General features: G+C 46.2%; 1 protein-coding gene across 1 annotated transcript in view; it reads right to left on the reverse strand.

Annotated features, from left to right (window-relative positions):
* Positions 1-26,415, reverse strand: part of cacna1ia (calcium voltage-gated channel subunit alpha1 Ia) — a 141,125-nt gene that overhangs the window by 107,848 nt on the left and 6,862 nt on the right. The window contains exons 3-6 of the mRNA XM_067974165.1: positions 21,137-21,234; positions 7,425-7,584; positions 2,595-2,910; positions 1,583-1,675 (exon numbers count right to left, since the gene is read on the reverse strand). Of these exons, the coding sequence (XP_067830266.1) occupies positions 1,583-1,675; positions 2,595-2,910; positions 7,425-7,584; positions 21,137-21,234 (667 nt within the window). The remainder of the gene's footprint in view (positions 1-1,582; positions 1,676-2,594; positions 2,911-7,424; positions 7,585-21,136; positions 21,235-26,415) is intronic.

Below are 26,415 nucleotides of genomic sequence, written 5' to 3' on the forward strand. Positions count from 1 at the left end.
TGTCCCCCAGCATCCACAGCCTTTCGGGGGAGAAAGTTCCAGATTTCCACAACCCTTTTGTGTGGAAAAAGTGCTCCCTGATTTCCCTCCTCAACGGCCAGGCTCTAATTTGAAGATTGTGTCCCCCTCGTTCTTGATTCTCCCACCACAGGAAATAGTATCTCAGGGTCTACCCTATCCAATCCTGATGTGGAGATGCTGGTGATGGACTGGGGTTGACAATTATAAACAATTTTACAACACCAAGTTATAGTCCAACAATTTTATTTTAAATTCACAAGCTTTCGGGGGCTTCCTGAGGAAGGAGGAAGCCTCCGAAAGCTTGTGAATTTAAAATAAAATTGCTGGACTATAACTTGGTGTTGTAAAATTGTTTACAACTATCCAATCCTCTCATTCATAGAGTTGTGTTCCAACGTCAAAAAATTAATTGGTCCAGTTTTTAAATTTGCCTCTCTCATACAAATTCTAGCAAAATGCCTGAGCAAGTTCGGCTTTGAACAGAAAAAAAAGTACCAGTGAAATAAAAGAGAACTTTCTAGAACAGAAAAATGACACTAATGATAAAATCTGGATTGAATGAAAGGCACGGGGTAGGGAATGATGGGATGTCGAGGGTTGCTCTGACAACACAGTCAGTCATCAGCAATCTGATTATTCCATCTGATTGTTATTCTTTTACTTATTTTATTTCCATTTTTTTGCCTTTTGCTTTGGAAGGTACAGAGTGATGACACTGTTTCAAACTTCCTGCAGTCTTCACAAGTATTCAAAAAACCCCACGACCCCCCTCCCTCCACCCTAACCCCGCACCACCCCGGTCAAGTCGAACTTATCATTGACGTCCTCAGAACATCCCAGAATGTTCCACCTTCAGTCAACTGCTTTCGAAGTATTGTAATGTAGGGAACATCACAGTACATTTCCACACAGCAAGATCCCATATACAGCCAATAAGGTAGATGACCAGACAATCTGTTTCTATAGTATTATTGGTTCAGAGAGGAAAGTCGCCCAGGACACTGGGGGAGCTCACCGCTTAGCCTCATATTGCACCATGGGATCTATTACATCTACTTGAGGCCTCAGGTTAGCATCTCATCCAACGCCTCAAATTTAAAATTGTCATCCACGTGTTCAAATCCCTCCCCATCTCTGTAACCTCCCCCAGCCCTACAACCCTCCGAGATCTCTGCGCTCCTCCAACTCTGGCCTCTTGTCCATCCCCCCACTCTCTTCCCTCCACCATTGGCGGCCGTGCCTTCAGCTGCCTGGGCCCTGAGCTCTGTAATTCCTTCCCTAAAACTCTCCGCCTCTCTCTCCTCCTTAAAGACGCTCCTTAAAACCTACCTCTTTGACCAAGCTATTGGTTACCTGTCCTTATGCGGCTCGGTGTCAAATTTTGTCCGATATCGCTTCTGTGATTATTATGTCAAAGGAACTTTCTCCCTCCATCCCAGAGGAATTTCCGATTAACCGCAGGCGAGGGAGGAAGAAGCAATGAGAGGGAATGAGAGCAAAAATGACTCTAAAAAACACACACAGTGCCACAGCAAGAGATTTACTTTGTTGAGATACTTACTATGATCAGCAAGATGAAATAAATGAAATTGTAGAAGGAATGTGCATCCATCACATAGTACATGATTTCAACCCAGCCTTCCAGGGTAATAACCTGCCAAGAGAAAATCAGAGCACTATTAACATCTGGCAACATCTCCCCCACAGCAAGGCAGTACCAAGCTCTTCCATCCCTCTCATTTTCACCTGATTGCAACTGTCGCACAGTCGCAGTGGGGAGAGAATATTCTGGAGAGACTCTCACAGGCGCTAACTAAATGGTATAATTTTAGAAGAGGCGGGAACAGAGAGTGATCGGGGGGTTCATGTACACAAATCTTTGAAGGCGGCAGGTCAAGTTGTTAAGGCTGCTTCAAAAGAAAAGCATACGGGATCCTGGGCTTTATAAATAGAGGCACAGAGTACAAAAGCAAGGAAGCTGTGTAAAGTATTCCATTCCTTAATACTAACCTTCCATTTTGCGTGGTTTTGGTATACAGGAATCGCGAGGGGAGAAAAGACTAAGGTCCATCTGGTTCGCCTTCTACCATCCTGGTGTTCACGTGATATGACGATAATGGAGTTGTTAACTAATTATAACAATCAATCTCTATCAATGAGTCTCCAACAGACCCAGACATGAGGCGAGGGAAACCCCCAGTGGTGGAGAGCTTTGGGAACCATGGCTCCAAAGTCACCTGTTCCTCCCGAGCACGTTACACTCACCACACGTCACGCCTCAAATTACTCACATACTGAATCCCAAAATGTTATTTTCTGAAAGAAATCTTATCTAATTTGAATGAAGTGACATAAATCTACCTATAACACCAAAGATGCATGGGTTGAATATTAAGCCACCGGATATTATAATTTCAGTAAAGAATTGAAGAAAAGTTTAGGATGTGTAATTTTGGACAAGCATTAACAACAATATAACTAGCAATATGGAATATCAACGGAGAGCTCTAACAGAGGGAAGTCACTCTGGAGGTTCACTAATGTAACTGGCCACTCGTCGTGCCCCAAGTTACCTGAAATATCACGATCCAGGCGTAGACAATGTTGTCGAAGTTAATGGCGCCTTTATGCGGGTTCTTGTTGCCGGTCTGGCACACGGTGTAATAACGGTTCCAGTTAACGCAGCCCCCGGTAACGTTGAGCTCCTGTCCAAGAGCTGCGTAGTAGTAATAATCGTCTTTGTCCAGGCAGCAGTCGTGGCCTTCGTCCCTCAGGGCCGGGATCTCGTGACATCCCATAATGCCATTGTCTCCGGACAGAGAGCAGATGAAAGGGGTTTCATCGTCCTTCTCGGGATGGTAGTACTGAGGCAGAGAGAGACCATTGAACCTGAAAAGTAAATGGAGGAACATTAAGCGTACCTTGGGATGCCCATTTGTAGGGGTGAGTAGGGGCCGTGTGGTGCCTTTAAGGGGAAGCTCGATAAGTACAAGAGGGAGAAGGGAATAGAAGGGTGTGCTGATAGGGTTGGATGGAGTAGGTGGGAGGAGGCTCGTGCGGAACCAGTTGGGCCGAATGGCCTGATTCCATACTGTACATTCGATGTAATTCTATATAACTATGCTAAGGCAGGGGCCTGATTCCTACCAATCACTGAGTTGCTGATCTCGGCCGTGTGAGACCTGGGACCAATCCACCACAGTCACGGGTGTTTGTCTTGTCTTTATTGTATCGATTATTCCTCTGGACTTTGTTTCTTTGCCCCAGTTGACTCACTCTCACCACCCCCCCTCCCCCCGCCCCTCCCCCCCCCCCCCCCGGGTTGAATCACAGAGTCACTGTTGTCTCCGACTCCAGCTCATCTTCGCCCAGGGTTTGAAGCTCAAGGACCAAAACAGCGGGAGATCTGACGAGGTAAATCAGGACGGAGCGCTCAGGTTGTAAAAAGAGAAGAAAGAACTTGCATTTATATAGCGCCTTTCACGACCTCAGGACGTCCCAAAGCGCTTTGCAGCCAATGAAGTGCTTTGAAGCGTAGTCACTTTTGTAATGTAGGGAAGGGAAATGTGGCAGCCAATTTGCACACAGCAAGCTCACACAAACAGCAATGAAATTAATGACCAGATCATCTGTTTTTAGTGATGTTGGTCGAGGGATAAATATTGGCCCCAGGACACTGGGAGAGAACTCCCCTGCTTTTCTTCGAGTAGTGCCATGGGATCTTTTATGTCTACCTGAGAGGGCAGACGGGGCCTCGATTTAACGTCTCGTCCGAAAGACGGCACCTCCAACAGTGCAGCACTCCCTCAGTACTGGCACTGGGGAGTGTCGGCCTGGATTATGTGCTCAAGTTTCTAGAGTGGGACTTGAACCCATGACCTTACAGGGACGAGAGAGCCGCCCACTGAGCCACGGCTGACATAGATTGTAGGAGGAAAGGAAGTGTGGAGGCAGGTACAGCCATAGAACCATAGAAAAGAAACAGCACAGAAGGGGGCCATTCGGCCCATCATGTCCATGCCGGCTCCAAGAATAACCAGGTGCCCATTCTAATCCCACCTTCCAGCACTCGGTCCGTAGCCCTGCAGCTTACAGCACTTTAGGTGCAGGTCCAGGTACTTTTAAAAAGAGTTGAGGGTCCCTGCCTCTACCACCAATTCGGGCAGCGAATTCCATACACCCACCACCCTCTGGGTAAAAAAGTTTTTCCTCATGTCCCCTCTAATCCTTCCGCCAATCAGCTTAAATCTATGTCCTCTAGTTCTTGAACTCTCCGCTAGGGGAAAACAGGTACTTCCTGTCTACTCTATCTGGGCCCCTCATAATTTTGTACACCTCGATCAAGTCTCCCCTCAGCCTCCTCTGCTCCAAGGAAAACAACCCCAGCCTATCCAATCTCTCCTCGTAGCTGCAATTTTCAAGCCCTGCCAACATTCTTGTAAATCTTCTCTGCACTCTCTCCAGAGCAATTACATCTTTCCTGTAATGTGGTGACCAGAACTGCGCACAATGCTCCAGCCGTGGCCTTACCAACGTTTTATACAGTTCCATCATTACATCCCTGCTTTTGTATTCTATAACTCGGCTAATAACGGAGAGCATTCCGTATGCCTTCTTCACAACCTTATCTACCTGTACTGCCACCTTCAGGGACCTGTGCACATGCACTCCAAGGTCTCTCACTTCCTCTACCCCTCTCGATATATTCCCGTTTACTGCGTATTCTCTTTTACTGTTTGCCCTCCCTAAGTGCATTACCTCACACTTCTCCGGGTTGAACTCCATTTGCCACTTTTCCGCCCACTCCACCAACCCATTGATATCTTCTTGGAGTCCACAGCCATCCTCTTCACTATCAACTACACGGCCAATTTTTGTGTCGTCTGCAAATTTGCCAATCATGCCCCCTACATTCAAGTCCAAATCATTAATATATATCACAAACAGCAAGGGGCCCAACACTGAGCCCTGTGGCACACCACTGGAAACGGATTTCCAGGTGAGGCGTCCCGCTATCTTTTGAAGTCCTGGGAAAGAATGAGTTTAAAGCAGGAGACACGGGGCGTCAAGATTTGATTTCAACAGTGGTTAAAGGGTGTGTGGGACGGTCTGGTTGTAATCGAGGAGGAAGAACAGAGGAGCAGAGAGGCCTAATGACTAAAGCAATATTGGTAAAAGAGAAATAATAACTTGCATTTATATAGTGCCTTTAATGTAGAAAAACATCCCAAGGTGCTTTACAGGAGCGATTATCAAACAAAATTTGACACTGAGTCACATAAGGAGATACAGGTGACCAAAAGCTTGGTCAAAGAGGTCGGTTTTAAGGAGCGTCTTAAAAGAGGAGAGAGAGGTGGAGAGGTTTAGGGAGGGAATTCCAGAGCTTAGGGCCCAGACAGCTGAAGGCACGGCCGCCAATGGTGGAGCGATGAAAATCGGGAATAGGCAAGAGGCCAGAATTGGAGGAGCGCAGAGATCTTGGAGGATTGTAGGGCTGGAGGAGGTTACGGAGATAGGGAGGGGCGTGAGGAGTTTGTAGTCGTGTATATTTGCCCGGGTCTGTATAATTTAGGTCCACATTCAAGGACGAGACTCTGTTCTCATTCTTATGAATTATTTACAGGGTCGATGATTTTCAAAGCACTCTCTTTAATCTCTTACAACCAGGACAGTGAATGGAGGACACACCTCAGTCCTGGGAAGGAGCATAAATTACAATTTAGCGAAAAGGATTAGTGCAATTAAGGGAGCTCGTCTTTGCTGGCTTGTTCCTATGACAACGCAATCAGCTATTGTCTGCTCTGAGCAATCTGGTGGCTGCGTTGTCCGATCTTCTTGTCCTGACACAAGTTGCTGAACGGCGTCTAAACTGGAATTGAAGGATTCAGATTGAGATGATCTGACTCAGTCCCCATCACCCTGAACCTTGGGCAGGTGGGATGGGAGTATGCAATGGAATGTAGGGACCCTGCCCAGTGTGTTTCTTTTTATCACTGGGTAATGAACAAGAACTAAGTGCATCAAAGTACTTGGAAGGAGACAAAGAAACTATCACATCTGTCAAGTACATACTTGATGATTTCAATCGGTCCCCTGTATTAAGTCCTTATCTGTAATGCTAACATATGCTAAACTGCCACTTCAGGCACAGTGAATGTCGAACTGCATATTATTCAGCTCCAGGATTCACAAAGGACCTTGTATCCCCTCTTCCTCCAGCCTCGGTTATACTGCAGAATCATTCAATGTGATGGCAGACCCGGTGAAATCGCCCACTGCAACTCCCCGTCTAGACTCATAAGGTCACGTGGCCATGGTACTGTCCGGCGGCTGGAGCAGTAACCCCAGCCAGTCAGAGTCAGTGCCTCCAGGAGAGGGAGGAAGAAAATCAGGAGTAAGAGAGAGAGACAGAGCAAGAGACAGAGAGTAAGACAGAATCAGATGAAGGGACACAGAAACACAGAGGCAGAGAGAAACAGACAATTATGCACAGAGAGAAGCAGACAGACAGCAACAGAAAGAGAGACGGAGAGACAGGCAGAGAGAGAGACAGAGAGAGAGAGATAGAGAGAGAGATAGAGAGAGAGGCAAAGAGAGAGCGAGACAGGCAGAGAGAGAGAGACAGAGAGGCAGAGAGAGAGAAAGACTGAGAGACAGAGAGAGAGGCAGAGAGAGGCAGAGGGAGAGAGAGAGACAGGCAGACAGAGAGACTGGGAGAGAGGCAGAGGGAGAGAGAGAGAGAGAGAGACAGGCAGAAAGAGAAACAGGGAGAGAGGCAGAGAGAGAGAGAGACTGAGAGACAGGCAGAGAGAGACAGAGAGAGAGGCAGAGAGAGAGAGAGAGAGAGACAGGCAGAAAGCGAGACAGAGACCGAGGCAGAGAGAGATAGAGAGAGGCAGACAGACAGAGAGAGAGAGATAGGCAGAGAGAGATAGAGAGAGGCAGACAGACAGAGAGAGAGAGATAGGCAGAGAGAGGTAGAGAGAGGCAGACAGACAGAGAGAGAGAGATAGGCAGAGAGAGATAGAGAGAGGCAGACAGACAGAGAGAGAGAGATAGGCAGAGAGAGGTAGAGAGAGGCAGACAGACAGAGAGAGAGAGATAGGCAGAGAGAGGTAGAGAGAGGCAGACAGACAGAGAGAGAGAGATAGGCAGAGAGAGGTAGAGAGAGGCAGACAGACAGAGAGAGAGAGATAGGCAGAGAGAGGTAGATCTTGACTCTGCGATAGTGTAAAACGGGTGATAGTGAGTCGGCAGCTTGTTTTATTTTTATTTCCATGGTCTTTTATTTCCACCCGTAGTGTAGTTGGGGACCGTGGTGCTCCCAATCACCAAAGGACAATCCAGCACATTCTTACATCGAATAAACAGGAATTTTGAGTTTGATGTTTCGAGATACTCACAGTGTCAAATTCTCTTCTAAGAAGCAGCGATTTCGGAGCAGCCCAGCCCATAACTGCACACCGATGATGCCAAATATAAAAAAGACAAAAAAGCAGAGCAGGAGGACATTGCCCAGCATCGGGAGAGTGTCCAGCAACAAATTGACCAGGATCCTCATACCTGCACACAACAAAGAAACACAGAGTGACGCAGCAAGTAAAGGGTACACAAGATTTGGACTGTCTGGGTCATGAGGGCTTTCTGAAACTCTTTCTCTCCCAGTTCCACTGGCTTCTTATGCCCCAGGGTATTGAAATTTAATTCCTTCACCTTGGTTTCAAATTCCTCCACGGCCTTGCTGTTCCCTTATGTCCCTGCATGCACTCTATGCTCCTTCCCTCCACTCCTCTAACCCTGGGCTTCTTCTCACTCCTCCCTCCCTCCCCTCATCTAACACCTTCTCCCCTCACCCTCCCTCCCTCCCTTCCCCCCCTCCTCCTCCTCTAACACTGGGCTTCTCCTCACCAATTGGATAAATACGTGAAGGGGAAAAATTTGCAGGGCTACAGGGAAAGAGCAAGGGAATGCGACTAATTGGATAGCTCTTTCAAAGAGCCAGCACGGGCACGATGGGCCAAATGGCCTCCCCCTGTGTTGTATCATTTCTATGATTCTACCACTCACTCCCTCCTCTAAACCTGGACCTCTCCTCCCACCTCGCTCCCTCCATCCCAGCCTCTCCTGTCCCCACACCTCTTCCCATTCTGGAAGCCCCTTTGTCCTTCTTACTGTGGACTGCTCTGAGATGTCACTGTACAAACAGGAAGGCAAAGGGCTACGGCAAAAGTTGGAAGGGGGGGGGGGAAGGAACAGGTGAGAAGGGGGATCCTTCTGATCTACTGAAAACGCTAATTTAGGAAATAAATTAGCTGTGCAGAAAATTGAAAGTCAACTAATTAGAAGATAATGGTGTGTTTCGTGTTAAAACAGATAAAGTAATTAGGTTGGAGATTATTATGAACATTGTGTACTCAAAGGCTTTAGCAGCACTCTTGTATAATGTGAAGCAGTTCTACAGTTCCTTTAATGAAGATATAATCCATAAGAGGTCTCTGGGCATTTTATCTTGTAGCTTCAAGCTACTTTGCTAGTGTTTTATTTCGATTAAAGTAACAAGATATATTAAACCCTTGCAGCTATTGGCTCGATGAACGAGGAGGTTGAAGTAACAAGGCACGGCTACATGGATACAACGAGATCAAAGCCCAACTTCTCCCCCATCCCACCTCACCCCGTCCCCCAAACTGAGGTTCCCATCGCAACTATTGTCGGGAATGCGCCGTGTCCCAGACCTGCTGAACCAACAAAAGGTGGTGATGCACCCCCCGGTAGATGGCAGTTCAAGAACAGGCCTGAGATTAAGCCCGTAATACGTGGAAACAAACAGTCACACGGGCTTTGTAATTCCTGCTGGAGATTAACACAACATTCCTTCACTTGTATCGAAGGAGGAAAAAGAACAGAAGTTAATGAGATCCAGAAGGAGGAAGTTATCTGCCCCCATTCACAGAAGCAATTCCAGACCCAGTTCACAGTGACACCGTACCCACACACTCCCCACCCCGTCACACACACACTCCCCACAGACACTGTACCCCATCCATCTCCCCACCCTGTCACACACACAGAACCCCATCCATCTCCCCACCCTGTCACACACACAGAACCCCATCCATCTCCCCACCCTGTCACACACACACACACTGGGGTTGAATTTCCATGGGGGTTTTCCCACTCGTACCTTGCAATTGCCCAGATTTTCATAGAGACCCCTCCTTCAACTCTCCCAGTTCATACTGCTGGACCCTGCTATTCTTCCAAAAGTGTCATTGGGTTTATTTAGGATCTCTGACAATGCAGCACTCTCTCAGTACTGCACTGGCGTCTGCGTTCGACTCCTGGAGTAGGACTTGAACTCACAACCTTGTGACTGAGAGGCAAGAGTGCCACCAACTGAGTCAAACTGGCACTGGTAATTACATCATCTGCCTCCTGGGTATTCTTCAGTCCTTGAGTCCAAACAGTAACTTCACACCTAAACTGTATGCCCAATTTTCGTGCTTGGTTGTCCCATCCATACTCTGCTGTTTACTTTCCACTTTGCAGTCACATCTAACTCATCACCTTGTCTTTCTGATGCCTTTTCACAACCTGTCAGAAATGACCTTTGAATAGTATCTGGTACTTTACGCCTCTTTCCTGCAATTTGAATCAATTTCCAGGCTATTACACCCATTACCAAGGGACGAGGGACTTCAGTTATGTGGAGAGACTGGAGAAGCTGGGGTTGTTCTCCTTAGAGCAGAGAAGGTTAAGCGGAGATTTAATAGAATCATAGAATAGTTACAGCACAGAAGAAAGCCATTCAGCCCATCAAGCCCGTGCCGGCTCTTTGTAAGAGCAATCCAGTAAGTCCCACTCCCCCGCTCTTTCCCCGCAGCCCTGCAAACTTTTTCCCTTCAAGTATTTATCCAATTTCTTTTTGAAAGTTATTATTGAATCTGCTTCCACCGCCCTTTCAGGCAGCGCATTCCAGATCAGAACAACTCGCTGCGTAAAAATGCTTTCCCTCATGTCACTTTTGGTTCTTTTGCCAATCACTGTTAATCTATGTCCTCGGTTCTCGACCCTTCCGCCAATGGGAACAGTTTCTCTTTATTTACTTTATTTAAGTCCTTCATGATTTTAAATACCTCTATCAAATCTCCTCTTAATCTTCTCTGTTCCAAGGAGAACAATCCCAGCTTCTCCAGTCTATCCACATAACTGAAGTCCCTCATCCCTGGAATCATTCTAGTAAATCTCTTCTCCACCCTCTCTAAGGCCTTCATATCCTTCCTAAAGTGCGGTGCCCAGAATTGGACACAATACCCCAGTTGTGGCTAAACCAGTGTTTTATAAAAGTTCAACATAACTTCCTCACTTTTGTACTCAATGCCCCTATTTATAAAGCCCAGGGTCCCGTATGCTTTATTAACCGCTTTCTCAACCTGAGAGTTTCTCACCTAGAGGTGTTCCACAAGACCATAAGAGATAGGAGCAGGAGTAGGCCATTCAGCCCCTCGAGCCTGCTGCACCATTTAATGAGATCATGGCTGATCTGATTTTTTACCTAAACTCCACTTTCCTGCCCTTTCCCCATATCCTTTGACTCCCTCGCTGATCAAAAATTTGTCTAACTCAGCCTTGAATGTATTCAATGACTCGGCCTCCACAGCTTTTTGGGGTAAAGAATTCCAAGGATTCATGACCCTCTGGGAGAAGAAATTCTTCCTTATTTCCATATTAAACAGGCGACCCCTTATTCTGAGACTATGCCCCCTAGTTTTAGATTCCCCCATGAGGGGTAACATCCTCTCAGCATCTACCCTATCGAGTCCCCTCAGAATCTTGTATGTTTCAATAAGAGCTCCTCTCATTCTTCTAAACTCCAATGAGTATAGACCCAACCTGTTCAAACTTTCCTCATAAGACAACCCTTCCATTCCTGGAATCAACCTAGCGAACCTTCTCTGAACTGCCTCCAATGCAAGTATGTCCTTCCTTAAATAAGGGCACCAGAACTGTACGCAGTACTCCAGGTGTGGTCTCACCAGCACCCTGTACAGTTGTAGCATGACTTCCCTGCTTTTATACTCCATCCCCCTAGAAATAAAGGCCAATATTCCATTTGCCTTCTGGATTACCTGCTGCACTTGTATGTTGACTTTTTGTGTTTCATGTATGAGGACACCCAGATCCCTCTGTACCGCAGCATTTTGTAGTATTTCTCCATTCAAATAATATTTTGCTTTTTTATTTTTCCTCCCAAAGTGGATGACTTCACATTTTCCCACATAATATTCCATCTGCCAAATTTTTGCCCATTCGCTTAACCTGTCAATATCCCTTTGCAGACACTTTGTGTCCTCATCGCAACTTGCTTTTCACCTATCTTTGTATCATCAGCAAATTTGGACACAAGACACTCTGTTCCTTCATCCAAGTCATTGATATATATTGTAAATAGTTGAGGCACCAGCACTGATCCCTGCGGCACCCCACTAGTTACAGATTGCCATTTTGAAAATGACCCTTTTATCCCGACTCTTCGTTTTCTGTTAGTTAGCCAATCCTCTATCCGTGCCAGTATATTACCCCCAACACCATGAGCTCTTATCTTGTGCAGTAACCTCTTATGTGGCACCTTATTGAATGCTTTTTGGAAATCCAAATATACTGCATCCATTGGTTCCCCTTTATCCACCCTGCTCGTTACTTCCTCAAAGAATTCTAATAAATTTGTCAAACATGATTTCCCCTTCATAAAACTATGTTGACTCTCCTTGATTGTATTATGAGTCTCCAAATGTCCTGCTACTACTTCCTTAATAAACAACTAACGGGAGGAGGAGGCTCTGCAAACATCCCCATCCTCAATGATGGCGGAGTCCAGCATGTGAGTGCAAAAGACAAGGCTGAAGCGTTTGCAACCATCTTCAGCCAGAAGTGCCAAGTGGATGATCCATCTCAGCCTCCTCCCGATATCCCCACCATCACAGAAGCCAGTCTTCAGCCAATTCGATTCACTCCACATGATATAAAGAAACGGCTGAGTGCACTGGATGCAGCAAAGGCTATGGGCCCCGACAACATCCCAGCTGTAGAGCTGAAGACTTGTGCTCCAGAACTAGCTGCGCCTCTAGCCAAGCTGTTCCAGTACAGCTACAACACTGGCATCTACCCCACAATGTGGAAAATTGCCCAGGTATGTCCTGTCCACAAAAAGCAGGCCAAATCCAATCCGGCCAATTACCGCCCCATCAGTTTACTCTCAATCATCAGCAAAGTGATGGAAGGTGTCGTCGACAGTGCTATCAAGCGGCACTTACTCACCAATAACCTGCTCACCGATGCTCAGTTTGGGTTCCGCCAGGACCACTCGGCTCCAGGCCTCATTACAGCCTTGGTCCAAACATGGACAAAAGAGCTGAATTCCAAAGATGAGGCGATAGTGACTTCCCTTGACATCAAGGCAGCATTTGACCGAGTGTGGCACCAAGGAGCCCTAGTAAAATTGAAGTCAATGGGAATCAGGGGGAAAACTCTCCAGTGGCTGGAGTCATACCTTGCACAAAGGAAGATGGTAGTGGTTGTTGGAGGCCAATCATCTCAGCCCCAGGACATTGCTGCAGGAGTTCCTCAGGGCAGTGTCCTAGGCCCAACCATCTTCAGCTGCTTCATCAATGACCTTCCCTCCATCATAAGGTCAGAAATCGGGATGTTTGCTGATGATTGCACAGTGTTCAGTTCCATTCGCAACCCCTCAAATAATGAAGCAGTCCGAGCCCGCATGCAGCAAGACCTGGACAAAAATCTAGGCTTGGGCTGATAAGTGGCAAGTAACATTCGTGCCAGACAAGTGCCAGGCAATGTCCATCTCCAACAAGAGAGAGCCTAACCACCTCCCCTTTGACATTCAACGGCATTACCATCGCCGAATCCCCCACCATCAACATCCTGGGGGTCACCATTGACCACAAACTTAACTGGACCAGCCATATAAATACTGTGGCTACAAGAGCAGGTCAGAGGCTGTGTATTCTGTGACGAGTGACTCACCTCCTGACTCCCCAAAGTCCATCTGCAAGGCACAAGTCAGGAGTGTGATGGAATACTCTCCACTTGCCTGGATGAGTGCAGCTCCAACAACACTCAAGAAGCTCGACACCATCCAGGACAAAACAGCCCGCTTGATTGGCACCCCATCCACCACCCTAAACATTCACTCCCTCCACCACCGGCGCACCGTGGCTGCAGTGTGTACCATCCACAGGATGCACTGCAGCAACTTGCCAAGGCTTCTTCGACAGCACCTCCCAAACCCACGACCTCTACCACCTAGAAGGACAAGAGCAGCAGGCACATGGGAACAACACCACCTGCACATTCCCCTCCAAGTCACACACCATCCCGACTTGGAAATATATCGCCGTTCCTTCATCGTCGCTGGGTCAAAATCCTGGAACTCCCTTCCTAACAGCACTGTGGGAGAACCTTCACCACACAGACTGCAGCGGTTCAAGAAGGTGGCTCACCACCACCTTCTCAAGGGCAATTAGGGATGGGCAATAAATGCCAGCCTCGCCAGTGACGCCCACATCCCATGAACGAATAAAAAAAAATGGATTCTAGCATTTTCCCAATGACAGATTTTAGGCTAACTGGTCTATAGTTACCTGCTTTCTGTCTCATTCCCTTCTTGAATTGGGGTGTTACGTTTGTGGTTTTCCAATCCGCTGGGACCTTTCCAGAATCTAGTGAATTCTGGAAGATTACAACCAATGCATCCACTATCTCTGTAGTCACTTACTTTAAGACCCTCGGATGCAAGCCATCAGGTCCAGGGGACTTGTCAGCCTTTAGGCCCATTAGTTTACCTAGTACTTTTCCCCTGGTGATAGTGATTGTTTTTAGTTCCTCCCTCCCCTTTGCCCCTTGATTTTCAACTATTATTGGTATATTATTAGTGTTTTCTACTGTGAAGACAGATACAAAATATCTGATCAATCCCTCTGCCATTTCCTTGTTTTCCATTATTATTTCCCCAGTCTCATCCTCTAAGGGACCAATGTTTACTTTAGCTACCCTCTTCCTTTTTATATACTTGTCGAAGCTTTTACTGTCAGTTTTTATATTTCTTGCTAGTTTACTCTCATAATTTATTTTCTCCCTCTTTATTATTCTTTTAGTCATCCGTTGCTGGTTTTTAAAGTTTTCCCAATCTTCGGGCTTACCAGTGTTCAAAATTATGAGGGGGTTTCGATAGAGTAAATAAGGAGAAACTGTTTCCAGTGGCAAAAGTGGCAGAGGACACAGATTTAAGATGATCAACAAAAGAACCAGAGGGGGAGATGAGGAGAATTTTTTTTACGCAGCGAGTTGTTATGATCTGGAATGCACTGCCTGAAAGGGCGGTGGAAGCAGATTCAATAATAACTTTCAAAAGGGAATTGTTTAAAACCGCATGACCCACTCAGAGAAAAGCTCACCCTGAGAACGGTTTCTCTTTCAGATAGTCGAGACTTTTTTCTTCCTACTGTTAGTCAAACCACTGAGAAATGGTTTAATGCAAAAACCCAGCTAGTGAGGAAGCATTTCTTCACACAAAGGGGAGTGGAAATCTGGAACTCTCTCCCACAGAGAGCTGTTGAGGCTGGGGGTCAATTGGAAATTTCAAAACTGAGGTTGATAGATTTTTGTTAGGCGAGGGTATTAAGGGTTACGGAACCAAGGCGGGTAAATGGAGTTAAGACGCAGGTCAGCCATGATCTAATTGAATGGCGGAACAGGTTCTCACCTGCCACTTGCTTCAGTTTTAACGCACTGACTTTCCAAAATTCCTACAACAGTAGATTTGGGTAGTTGTCTTTGAACTTCATTTGACCCCCGACATGTTTTAGAGTGTACAACTAGTGTGAAGGACCCCTGCCAATCTGTCATATTGGAGTGTTCAATGATGATCATTTCACACTGTAGACCAGGCACCATGTTTTGGAATCTCCCACTGGGTAGAAGGGTCCATGTGGTTGCACCATATTGGAGTGTGTGCATGGTGGGCTTTCTCACTGCATGCCATCGACCGGATTTTGCAATGTCCCACCTACAGGAATCAGGGAGAACCCCCATTGTCCTGCCATATTGAATCATGGGCTTAAATTGGAGGATGCTGTGTCTCAGAATCCCCCGGCGGGATTGAAAGAGTCCTGTTGTTCCTCCATATTGGTCTCATTATCTTTTTTCACATTGCAGATTGTAAAGGGATGAGCAATTCAAGATTTATTTATCAAATAATTTGGAGGTGACAAACGCTTTCTTAAGTATAAAATGTGGTGGGCCCGAACCTTCTGAATTATCCGTTTAAAAATTAATTGTAGCTTTGATTCTTTCTTTTTAAATGATACTGAGTGATACTCGAGTAGCTTATAGTTTAGATGGAAATCTGAAACAGGCATTAGATAGAATTTACAGCACAGAAACAGGCCATTCGGCCCAACTGGTCTATGCCGGTGTTTATGCTCCACACAAGCCTCCTCCCTCCCTACTTCATCTCCCCCTTTCAGCATATCCTTCTGTTCCTTTCTCCCTCATGTATTTATCTATCTTTTCCTTAAATCCATCTATGTTCTTCGCCTCAACTACTCCTTGTGGGAGCGAGTTCCACATTCCCACTAATCTCTGGGTAAAGAAGTTTCTCTTGAATTCCCTATTGGATTTATTAGTGACTATCTTATACTTATGGCCCCTAGTTTTGGACTCCCCCACAAGTGAAAACATCTTCTCTACGTCTATCCTATTGAACCCTTCATAATTTTAAATCAGGTCACCCCTCAGTCTTCTCTTTTCTAGAGAAAAGAGCCCCAGCCTGTTCAGCCTTTCCTGATAGTTATTTTGAGGCATCTCCTTATAAACAGTCTGTGGTCAAACAAATGCATTCCAACAACTCAGGGACCTGAAATAGAGGGCAATTCCCCTCCGGTTGTTTACTGTCAAACCAATTGGATCTTGCTTTACAACCTCAGTCTGAAGGGAACATCTGTATGCATGCAGTTTCCCAAGGAATAGAAGGATTTGCTGATAGGGTGAGATGAAGGGGAGTGGGAGGAGCCTCGTATGGAGCATAAACACCGGCACGGACCAGTTGGCAGAAAGGCCCATTCTGTGCTGTAGTTATGAAATTATTCTATGTAATATGTAATTGTATGTAACTCTCCTCTGCACCCTCTCCAAGGCCTTGACGTCCTTCCTAGAGTGCGATTGGACACAATATGCCAGCTGAGGCCTAACCAATGTTATATAAATTTCTGAGATTGGAAAGACTGGAATCGCAGACGTGTTTACCGGGCAGAAGGCAAATCTCCCAGCGCTCGTGCTGCTCAATAACTCCAAAATGATTAATTCGACATTACACCGGATTATTGCTACTGTCCCTCAGCCGCACAATTAACGCAAGTCCCGCGGGGAGAGGAACAGGAGTCCACTCATGGACTACACTGAATAGTTTGAGATGAACTGCTTCGTGATGGAATCGTTAGGGAATAAATCAGTCATTTCTTTTTGCAGTGACTGCCACTGCGGTCTGAAGGAGGTTTTGATTACGATGTCAATTTAGAGGGAGCAATGAGCACTTGTAATCTGTCTGGTGTGACAGGTAATGATAATGATTATATCTGCATGAAAATTTAATGTAAAAGAAATTTATACCCATCTCCTGGAAATGTCCCTAAACACTTCACAATGAACTACTCTGAAGCGTTGTTATGTACACAAATGGGAAGCCATTTTGTGCACAGCAAGACCCCGCAAAGAGCAAAATCAACAGGCAGTTAATCTGTCCGAAAGACGGCACCTCGTGACAGTGCAGCACTCCCTCAGTACTGCACTGGGAGCGGCAGCCTGGAGTAGGTGCTGAAGTCTCTCGAGTGGGACTCGAACCCACAACCTTCTGACTCAGGGGCGAAAGTGCTACTCACTCAGCCGCGGCTGACGTTAGCAGACAGACACTTAGTGCAGATGCTTAACATGCTTGCGTGAGATCTCCCTGTCCATCATTTAAATGGAGGCGTTGACCCTTTTAAAATGGTGGAGAGATGAATGTCACGTAGCTAATGTGCTGACAGCCATTTCTCATCTTATACCTTTTCAGAAGACATTTGACAAAAGTTCCCTTATTTCTATCATGTCTGTTAATCTGGTAGATATCAGTGAAGACTTAGGCAGGTTAATCTGACAAGATAAACTCCTTATCTTTCTTCAACAGAACTGTCTACTAGTTCAGCTAGCAAGCAGTCATTAAGTCTGATATTATCACTTCAGGCATCATAGAGAAGGTCCTAATCCTGATTAATAACTGTACGTGGAGCATTCAGATTCTGCAGACTGGCAGCTCTCTAGATAACTTCCAATAAATACATCACTGATCCAACCTTAAGAACATCCCAATTGACCTTCCGTTCCAGTCTCATTGTATAGTTAAGTGTCAGCCGTGGGTCAGTTGGTCGCACTCTCGCCTCTGAGTCAGTAGATCGTGGGCTCAAGACCTGAGCACAAAATCCAGGCCGACGCTCCCAGTGCAGTACTGAGGGAGTGCTGCACTGTCGGAGGTGCCGTCTTTCGGATGAGACCTTACGTAAAAGATCCCATGGTACTATTTCGAACAAGAGCAGGGGAGTTTCCCCCGGTGGCCTGACCAATATTTGTCTCTCAACTATTGTCACTAAAACAGATTAACTGGTCATTATCTAGTTTCTCTTTGTGGGAAAATTGACTCCTATGTTACAACAATGACTGCAGTTCAGAAATTAGCTGTAAAGTTTATTGGGACATTCTGAGGTTGTGAAAGACAAGTTCTTTATATGATTCCAATAGACCCAACACACTTCCATTGTGTAGGACTTCAAAGGAGCAAAACCTTTGTTCTCACTCCCACTGTACGCAATCAAACTGAATCCCTTTCAAATTATGACTGATAAATTTCAGTGATGTGGAGATGCCGGTGATGGACTGGGGTTGGCAAATGTAAAGAATCTTACAACACCAGGTTATAGTCCAACAATTTTATTTGAAAATCACAAGCTTTTGGAGGCTTTCGGAGAAAGCCTCCAAAAGCTTGTGATTTTCAAATAAAATTGTTGGACTATAACCTGGTGTTGTAAATTCCAATGAAGTGAATTGCCTTTCTCACTCAGGGCCCCAGGGTGCCACAGTGACCTGCGAGGGAACAGCTCACAAATATGCGAGCTGAGGCGTTGATCAGAGATTAGCATAGCGATGAAATGAGACTTTATTTTAATTGAACAACAGACTCTACGTTGAAATCACTGTCCCATTATTCAGCGCTCCCATGCAAAGCCAGGTCAGGGTAAACATGTTTTTACATGAAGGATGGAATTCGATTGGGCTTAAGCATACATGCGTTTGTTTTGGTGGCCATCTCTTAAACATCTCTCGAAAAGAAAATTAACAGACTGTTTACCCAGGCTCCAAATATTAAATGGCATTTATATCTATACAAGTATAAAAATGGTACTCTTAACACAAGTCTTGTCTTGTCTATATGCAAATTTCTATGTCGCACTTCAAAAAAAAGTACTAAAAAAAGACATGAATTATTTACAATCTAGAGAGAAACTCGGCCAGCAACAGAAAATAATTTATTGACACAGGAATCAGAACGTCTGTAATTTCTGACTAACCATAGCAATCACACTTTAAGCAGCAGCAAAAGAAAGCCACGTGTTTCATTCTGAACCACGGTTTCGAATTCACAAGAAGGTTTTCTGTCCACAAATTTCCTACACCAAGAAGCAATTGAGCTCTGATTGACCGCGCACAAATATGGCCTTAAAGAGACACTGCTCCACCTCGGCAGCAGAATAATACATTATCCCCTGAAAGAACAAACTAACTGGGACAGTGAGAAAGGTGCCCTCACAATTGCCATTTCCCTCCCCTGTGGTTTTGGCTATTCCGATTAATTCCCTATAACTGTACCAAATGAGGGCAGGGGCACACTAAAAAGAATATCGTGCCAATGGGATCTTGCTGTGCGGCCACCTTTGCCAAAAATTGCACCAGGATCAAATCACGTTCGCGTCACGGACCATGTCAAGGATGTCATTTTGGCCAAAGTCAATGGAAATAAAAGTCAGGAGAGATGTAAAACGGTCTACCGACCAGTTCTAGACCATCGCACAAAGTCAAGGTTACCCCTAAATAAGGCAGCTCTCCGGGAATTCCCCAAAAAAGGATGGACATTTCCGAAGTTTTGACAGATACTTTTCAATCATTTATTATTTGTAAGATGATGGTGACTGAATACTTTAAGCACAATCTCCCTAGACTTCCCTAACCTTTAAACACCTTTGTGTTTCACAAATTCCACCCAAAGGTTTGGTTTGGAACCAACCCACCTCCAAAGACGATCAGCCAGCCAATCAGAGTGGCAGGCGGCCCTGGGACTGGGAACCTATGATTTTTTGGGTCAAATGCTTCAGATGTCCAGCGAGCTCGGGGCGGCCAACATCCTTCGTATGATCGGAAATATTTCATATCTTTTTTTTGGCAACTCAAGTCACCCTGAATTTACGAGCCCTCCTGCACTGACATGACTATTTCAACAGGCGTCCTACTGTAAGTGATGTGACGCCACAGCGCACTCTCCCTCTGTCTAGAATACAACAGGCCGGAAATTGCTCGTAAAATAACGGTGAGCCTAACAGCGCTCACCGTTATTTCAGGGCAAACGGAAGAGCAAGTGCCAGCGACCGCACTGGCCCAGTCAGCCGCGGAAATCCAGAACTTACTCTTCCTGATTCCCTTTTGATCTGACAGCTTCGCGTTAAACGGATAGCACCGGCTGGAATCAATGGACCAGCGCCAACTTGCTCTCCAGCCCAGCTGGAAACTCATTAACCTCGCCACAAAAAAGGTACACTGAGTTATAGCAGGTCTAAACTAACTTTTAACAGCGTAGTAAGTATTAGTGACTGCCAAACAACCTCTCTGGCACGGAAAATTAACTTTTAAAAATGTGGAGTCTCATTACTCTTGATTTTAATTGTTCCTGGACATTTAAAATTTTTTAAAAAAAATTAAAATTCTTTTATTTTTTTACTTTTCCTTTCTGCCTCTTTTATCTCAGTCTTTTAATCTTGCCCTCTCTTTACTTAGCTTTCTCTATCTGATTTCATACTACGTTTACAAATCTTAACTGACACTTCCTGATTCTTAGTCTGCGCGGTCTGTTAATGAGCTTCACTTCCTGGTTCTCACCGCGTGGCCTGGGGAGGGGGACAGGGTGATCCTTTCCCCACTCACACAGCTCAGAGATGCCCGGGAACGAACCGCTGCATTTCTTGCAACTCTCAATTAAAGCAAGTTGTCACCCAGAAGCCCGCAAATAGTTTGTGGGTGGGTTAGTTACATATGAGCAGCGGGCGATGCTCGTTTGGCGCTCAGTGCAATTTCCGTCCTACTATCTAACAACAACTTGCATTTATATAGCGCCTTTAACGTCCCAAGGCGCTTCACAGGAGCGATTATCAAACAGAATTTGACACCGAGCCACATTAGGAGATTTTAGGCCAGCTGACCAAAAGCTTGGTCAAAGAGGTAGGTTTTAGGGAGCGTCTTAAAGGAGGAGAGAGAGGCGGAGAGGTTTAGGGAGGGAATTCCAGAGCTTAGGGCCCAGACAGCTGAAGGCACGGCCGCCAATGGTGGAGCGATTAAAATCGGGGATGGGCAAGAGGCCAGAATTTGGGGAACGCAGAGATCTCGGAGGGTTGTAGGGCTGGAGGAGGTGACAGAGATAGTGAGGGGGTGAGTCCATGGAGCGATTTGAAAAGAAAGATGAGAATTTTAAAATCGAGGCATGCCGGACTGGGAGCCAATGTAGGTCAGCGAACACAGGGGGTGATGGGTGAACGAGACTTGGTGCGAGTTAGAATACGGGCAGCAGAGTTTTGGATGAGCTCAAGTTTAAGGAGGGTGGAAGGTGGAAGGTCGGCCAGGAGAGCATTGGAAATAGTTGAGTCTGGAGGTGACAAAGGCATGGATGAGGGTTTCAGCAGCAGATGGGCTGAGGCGGGGCGGAGACGGGCGAATGTTACAGAGGTGGAATTCAGATACTTACTGGGAACACGGTTGATGGCTTTCAGCGGTCGCAGGACGCGAACAGTCCGTATCGCAGAGAGGCTGACGTTCTGCAAGTCGAGCGAATATTCCACCATTCTGTGAGAGAGAAAGACACAAAATCAACACATGCCAACAGAGAAGAAAGAAAGGAAGAACTTGCATTTCTATAGCGCCTTTCATGACCTCAGGAAGTCCCAAAGCGCTTTACAGACAACTATATATTTTTTGAAGTGTAGTCACTATTTTTTGGAAGCCATTTTGCGCACAGCAAGATCCCACAAACAGCAATGTGATAATGACCAGATAATCTATTGTTTAGCGATAAATATTGGCCCAGGACACTATGGGGAACTCCCCTGCTCTTCTTCAAAATAGTGGCCGTGGGATCTTTTTTGTCCACCTGAGAGGGCAGACGGAGCCTTGGTTCAATGTCTCATCTGAAAGACGGCACCTCCGACGGTGCAGCACTCCCTCAGTACTGACCCTCCGACAGTGCAGCACTCCCTCAGTACTGACCCTCCGACAGTGCAGCACTCCCTCGGTACTGACCCTCCGACGGTGCAGCACTCCCTCAGTACTGACCCTCCGACGGTGCAGCACTCCCTCAGTACTGCACTGGGAGTATCGGCCTAATGATTTGTGCTCAAGTTTCTGGAGTGGGACTTGAACCCACGACGTTCTGACTCAGAAGCGAGAGGGCTACCCACTAAGCCACGGCTGACACGGGCGCTGCTCGGTGTGGTAATGAGCCATACAGACCACAGAGGTTCCAGGCTCGCTGTCCAGTGTGTGCTGATCTAGCTGGCTTCAGTCGGTGAAGGAGTAGGGGCCTTACCATTGGTCTCGGTGCCGTGGGATTTGGAGCATCACCTCGGCTACTGCCCTTGAGCGTTATGCAGTGACCCCAACTGAGAAGTGTTATTGCTGTTGTATGTCAGGCAAGATGCTGGACGACACTCTATGTCAATGGAGTCATGCTTTAACAAGAGTAGTCACTCTCAAAGAAACATGGGGAAGTCAATAGAATCTATCAGAAGGCGTGCACCCAGCATGTGGTGTCATACTCTTCCTGCAATGCTTTCTAGAACATTTTTTTGTGTAACATTTCTGTATCACTCAATTATAAGCAGAATTATTCTGCCACCCTCTGATTGGGTGGTTCTCCTCATGTGACTCTCTCCCAACCTTGGCTTCCAAGGCCTGCTCCAGATACTGGACTAGAAGGTTAAAACATGCAACGTCAAGCCAACTAAACACAATTCAACACCTCGGTCTTTAAGATAATTGGCAAAAGAACCGGAGGGGGGAGATGAGGAGAATTTCTTTACGCAGCGAGTTGTTCTGATCTGGAATGCGCTGCCTGAAAGGGCGGTGGAAGCAGATTCAATAATAACTTTCAAAAGGGAATTGGATAAATACTTGAAAAAGAAATATTTGCAGGGCTATGGGGAAAGAGCAGGGGGAGTGGGACTAATTGGATAGCTCTTTCAAAGAGCCGGCACAGGCACGATGGGCCGAATGGCCTCCTCCTGTGCTGTATGATTCGATGTGTAATCTTTTTAAAGAAGATTTGTACCATTAGGGTAATTTGCCCTTTCTACATCCTGCACTTGGCTCATTTTCTTGCAGATAACAAACGATCTTAGAGCACTGCATATTTCAGCTCGCTCCGTCCTAGAACGTAGACCGGGGCTGATTGCATAATTGGGCCGCTGCAGCCAGTGGCAGCACTCTCCGTGAGGACAGCCTCTCTCCGCAAACAGCAGATTGCAGAATCTGCCCATCCGTCTCCAACTTCTCCACTGATCTTAATTTTAACAATTGACCATCTTCTCACCATAGCTCGCCATCTCCTTCTCCCTTCAGCCACACGGCTAATTGTCTCCTGAGCCCTCTACTTCAGTGACCATCCACGGTAACACAGTCCACAACTCTATAACCCTGTGGGTGAAAAGATTCCCCCTTAACTTCCCTTACATAGAATTACATCGAATTTACAGTACAGGAACAGGCCATTCGGCCCAACTGGTCTATGCCGGCGTTTATGCTCCACACGAGCCGCCTCCCACCCCTCTTCATCTCACCCTATCTGTACATCCTTCTATTCCTTTCTCCCTCATGTGTTTATCGAGCTTCCCCTTAAATGCATCTGTGTTATTCACCTCAACTACTCCTTGTGGGAGCGAGTTCCACATTCTCACCACTCTCTGGATAAAGAAGTTTCTCCTGAATTCTTTATTGGATTTATTAGCGACTATTTTAGATTTATGGCACTTAGTTTTGGTCTCCCCCACAAGTGGAAACACCTCTACCCAGCCATAATTTTAAAGACCTCTATCAGGTCACTCCTTAGCCTTCTCTTTTCTAGAGAAAAGATTCCTTCTTATTCCTAACTTCCTAATTTTTACCTCATGTCTCCCCCTCCTTTGAACCTTTCACCACCTTAAACAACGTTTCTCAATTCTGCTCATCTGTTCTTCAACGTTTCAGTCAGATTGTCTCCAAAGCTCCTCTTTCCCCCGGTATCTGTGAACCCAATGAAACGTACTCCTGCACCTTGCCTTGACAACCTAACTGGTAATGGAACTTACGAACAGGCTGGTGTTACAGAAATAATTACCACGGCTCCCTCTCTATCTGATCGAACATGGTTATTTTTGCAGTGAGATTAATAGGGCTGGAAACAACGCAGACAAATTGCAAATGCCACTTTGCTACAAACAGCCATCTCTGGTCCCCGACTCCCACTGTTCCCGGAGGCCTCAATCTACAACACTGCTTAATGGCAACGAGGTTCAAGTTGTTAACATGTAATATGCAGATCTCCGTTATAAATGGCTGGCAGATGAAGAAATTAATCAGGGCCGCATGACAAGGCACCATTAGAACCTTTTCTCAACAGCTATTTTGGGCAAACACTGAACAACACTTCAAAGGATTCTCCATTCGGAATATGAATTACATTTTTTTGGGTCAATTCCCGCCGAGAGATGTCAATATTGGGGATCGGAACATTTTCCACACTTTTTGGCTCCTCCTGTTAATATCGAGCGTTGGAGGTCAGTCACAGTACAGGTTAACGACAAAGTCGAGCTACTCTACTCCAATAACGAACCTTCATACTACCGCATAAGGACACCATTTGCAGCACACCAGATTTCTCGGACCATTTCCATCACCATTTGAAGACACACAGTGCCTCACGAAGCACAGCGTTTTATGGTCCAGGACCTGCCATTTTGTTTTTAATCATGGTGTCAGCTCAGTGGGTCGCACTCTCGCCTCTGAGTCAGAAGGTCATGGGTTCAAGCCCAACTCCAGAGACGCGAGCACTTAATCTAGGCCGACACTCCCAGTGCAGTACAGAGGGAGTGCTGCACTGTCGGAGATGCTGTCTTTCGGATGAGACTTTAAACCGAGGCCCCGTCTGCCCCCTCAGGTGGACGTAAAAGATCCCACTGCACTTTTTGAAGAAGAGCAGGGAAGTTCCCCCTGGTCTCCCGGCCAATATTTATCCCTCAACCAACATCACTGAAAAACAGATTATCTGGTAATTATCACATTGCTGTTTGTGGGATCTTGCTGTGCGTAAATTGGCTGCGGCGTTTCCTACATTACAGCAGCGACTGCACTTCAAAGGTACTTAATTGGCTGTAAAGTGCTTTGGGACGTCCTGAGGTCGTGAAAGGCGCTATAGAAATACAAGTCCTTCCTTTCTTGAATTGTACAAAAGCCGTTGCTGTATTGGAACTTGAAAGCAGTTCAGTACCATCAGAAGCAGCCCTCACTGTGACGTCAGGATTGGTACAGAGCTCCCACAGACAAACTTGTTTTGCTACCTTTCACTCAGGAGACAGTAGGTAAGATATTCAGCCACTCATCCTAGGAAGAAGGCTCTTTGTGATCCAAATGGACCGAGTCCTTGCTATCAGCATTCAACTGTCACCATCGCTGAGGTACAAAAGGGACCTTTCCTAAAGTTGCAATTTCCAATTTCATTTTGAAACACATTCTGAAGGGAATAACGTGTCTTTTTTTTTGTGAGGGGTGGGGGAGTTAAACCACTTCTTGTCACATAATCTTCCGCGGGCATACAAATGAAGACCCTTAGGCTACAGATCATGGGCTGGCTTCTCAGGAGAGTGAGAGCCAGCACCGTAACAAGAGTACAGACACTCTGAGCAAGGTCACCTTCACCTGAAGCCTGAATGTCCATATTCTGACCGTAGTTACCATCCCCCAACCTGTATCTCCAGTTCAAGGTCACAGGTCATTCATGCTGGCCGGCTGAAACCTCAATTCCCCTGCCCCCGGGTATAATTTTACATACGTGTGCTCACATCAATGCACAGACCCAGCGGTTTAACCTTAGCTATTTGGTTAGTGTGTTACATCGAGTTACATCGAAACTACAGCACAGAAACAGGCCATTCGGCCCAACCGGTCTGTGCTGGTGTTTATGCTCCGCACGAGCCTCCTCCCACCCTACTTCATCTCACCCTATCAGCATATCCTTCTATTCCTTTCTCCCTCATGTGCTTATCTAGTTTCCCCTTAAACGTATCTGTGTTATTCGTCTCAACTACTCCTTGTGGGAGCAAGTTCCACATTCTCACCACTCTCTGGGTAAAGAAGTTTCTCCTGAATTCCCTATTGGATTTATTAGTGACTATCTTATATTTATGACCTCTAGTTCTGGTCTCCCCCACAAGTGGAAACATTTTCTCTACGTCTACCCTATCAAACCCTTTCATAATCTTAAAGACCTCTATCAGGTCACCCCTCTAGAGAAAAAAGCCCCAGCCTGTTCAGCCTTTCCTGATAAGTATATCCTCTCAGTTCTGGTATCATCCTTGTGAATCTTTTTTGCACCTTCTCCAGTGCCTCTACATCCTTTCTATAATATGGAGGCCAGAACTGTGCACAGTATCTCCAAGTGTGGGCGGCGTTGTCCGCAGCATCTTAAGGGTTAAATGAAATCGAAGGCGGGTGGGGGCGGGGGCCGGTAAGCAGTGGCCGGGATCGCTGGGTCACTCCCCGTGTACCAGGAGTCAGCTTCTCAATTTCCAACTCCACCCGTTCATTTGACTGGAATGGGGGACTTGAACCCATGACCTTTCAACTCAGAGGTGAGAGGGCGACCCACTGACCCACGGCTCACAAGTTCACTGCTGCCCACTTTGCCCCGCCGTCCCTGTCTGAGGTAGGCACATTTCTGACCAATTTTTTGAGACATCAGACTAACTGGAAATGCATACTCTGGGGCATACTTTGCTC

This window comes from Heptranchias perlo, chromosome 40 (assembly GCF_035084215.1).
Source record: "Heptranchias perlo isolate sHepPer1 chromosome 40, sHepPer1.hap1, whole genome shotgun sequence".
Classification (NCBI taxonomy): Eukaryota; Metazoa; Chordata; class Chondrichthyes; order Hexanchiformes; family Hexanchidae; genus Heptranchias; species Heptranchias perlo.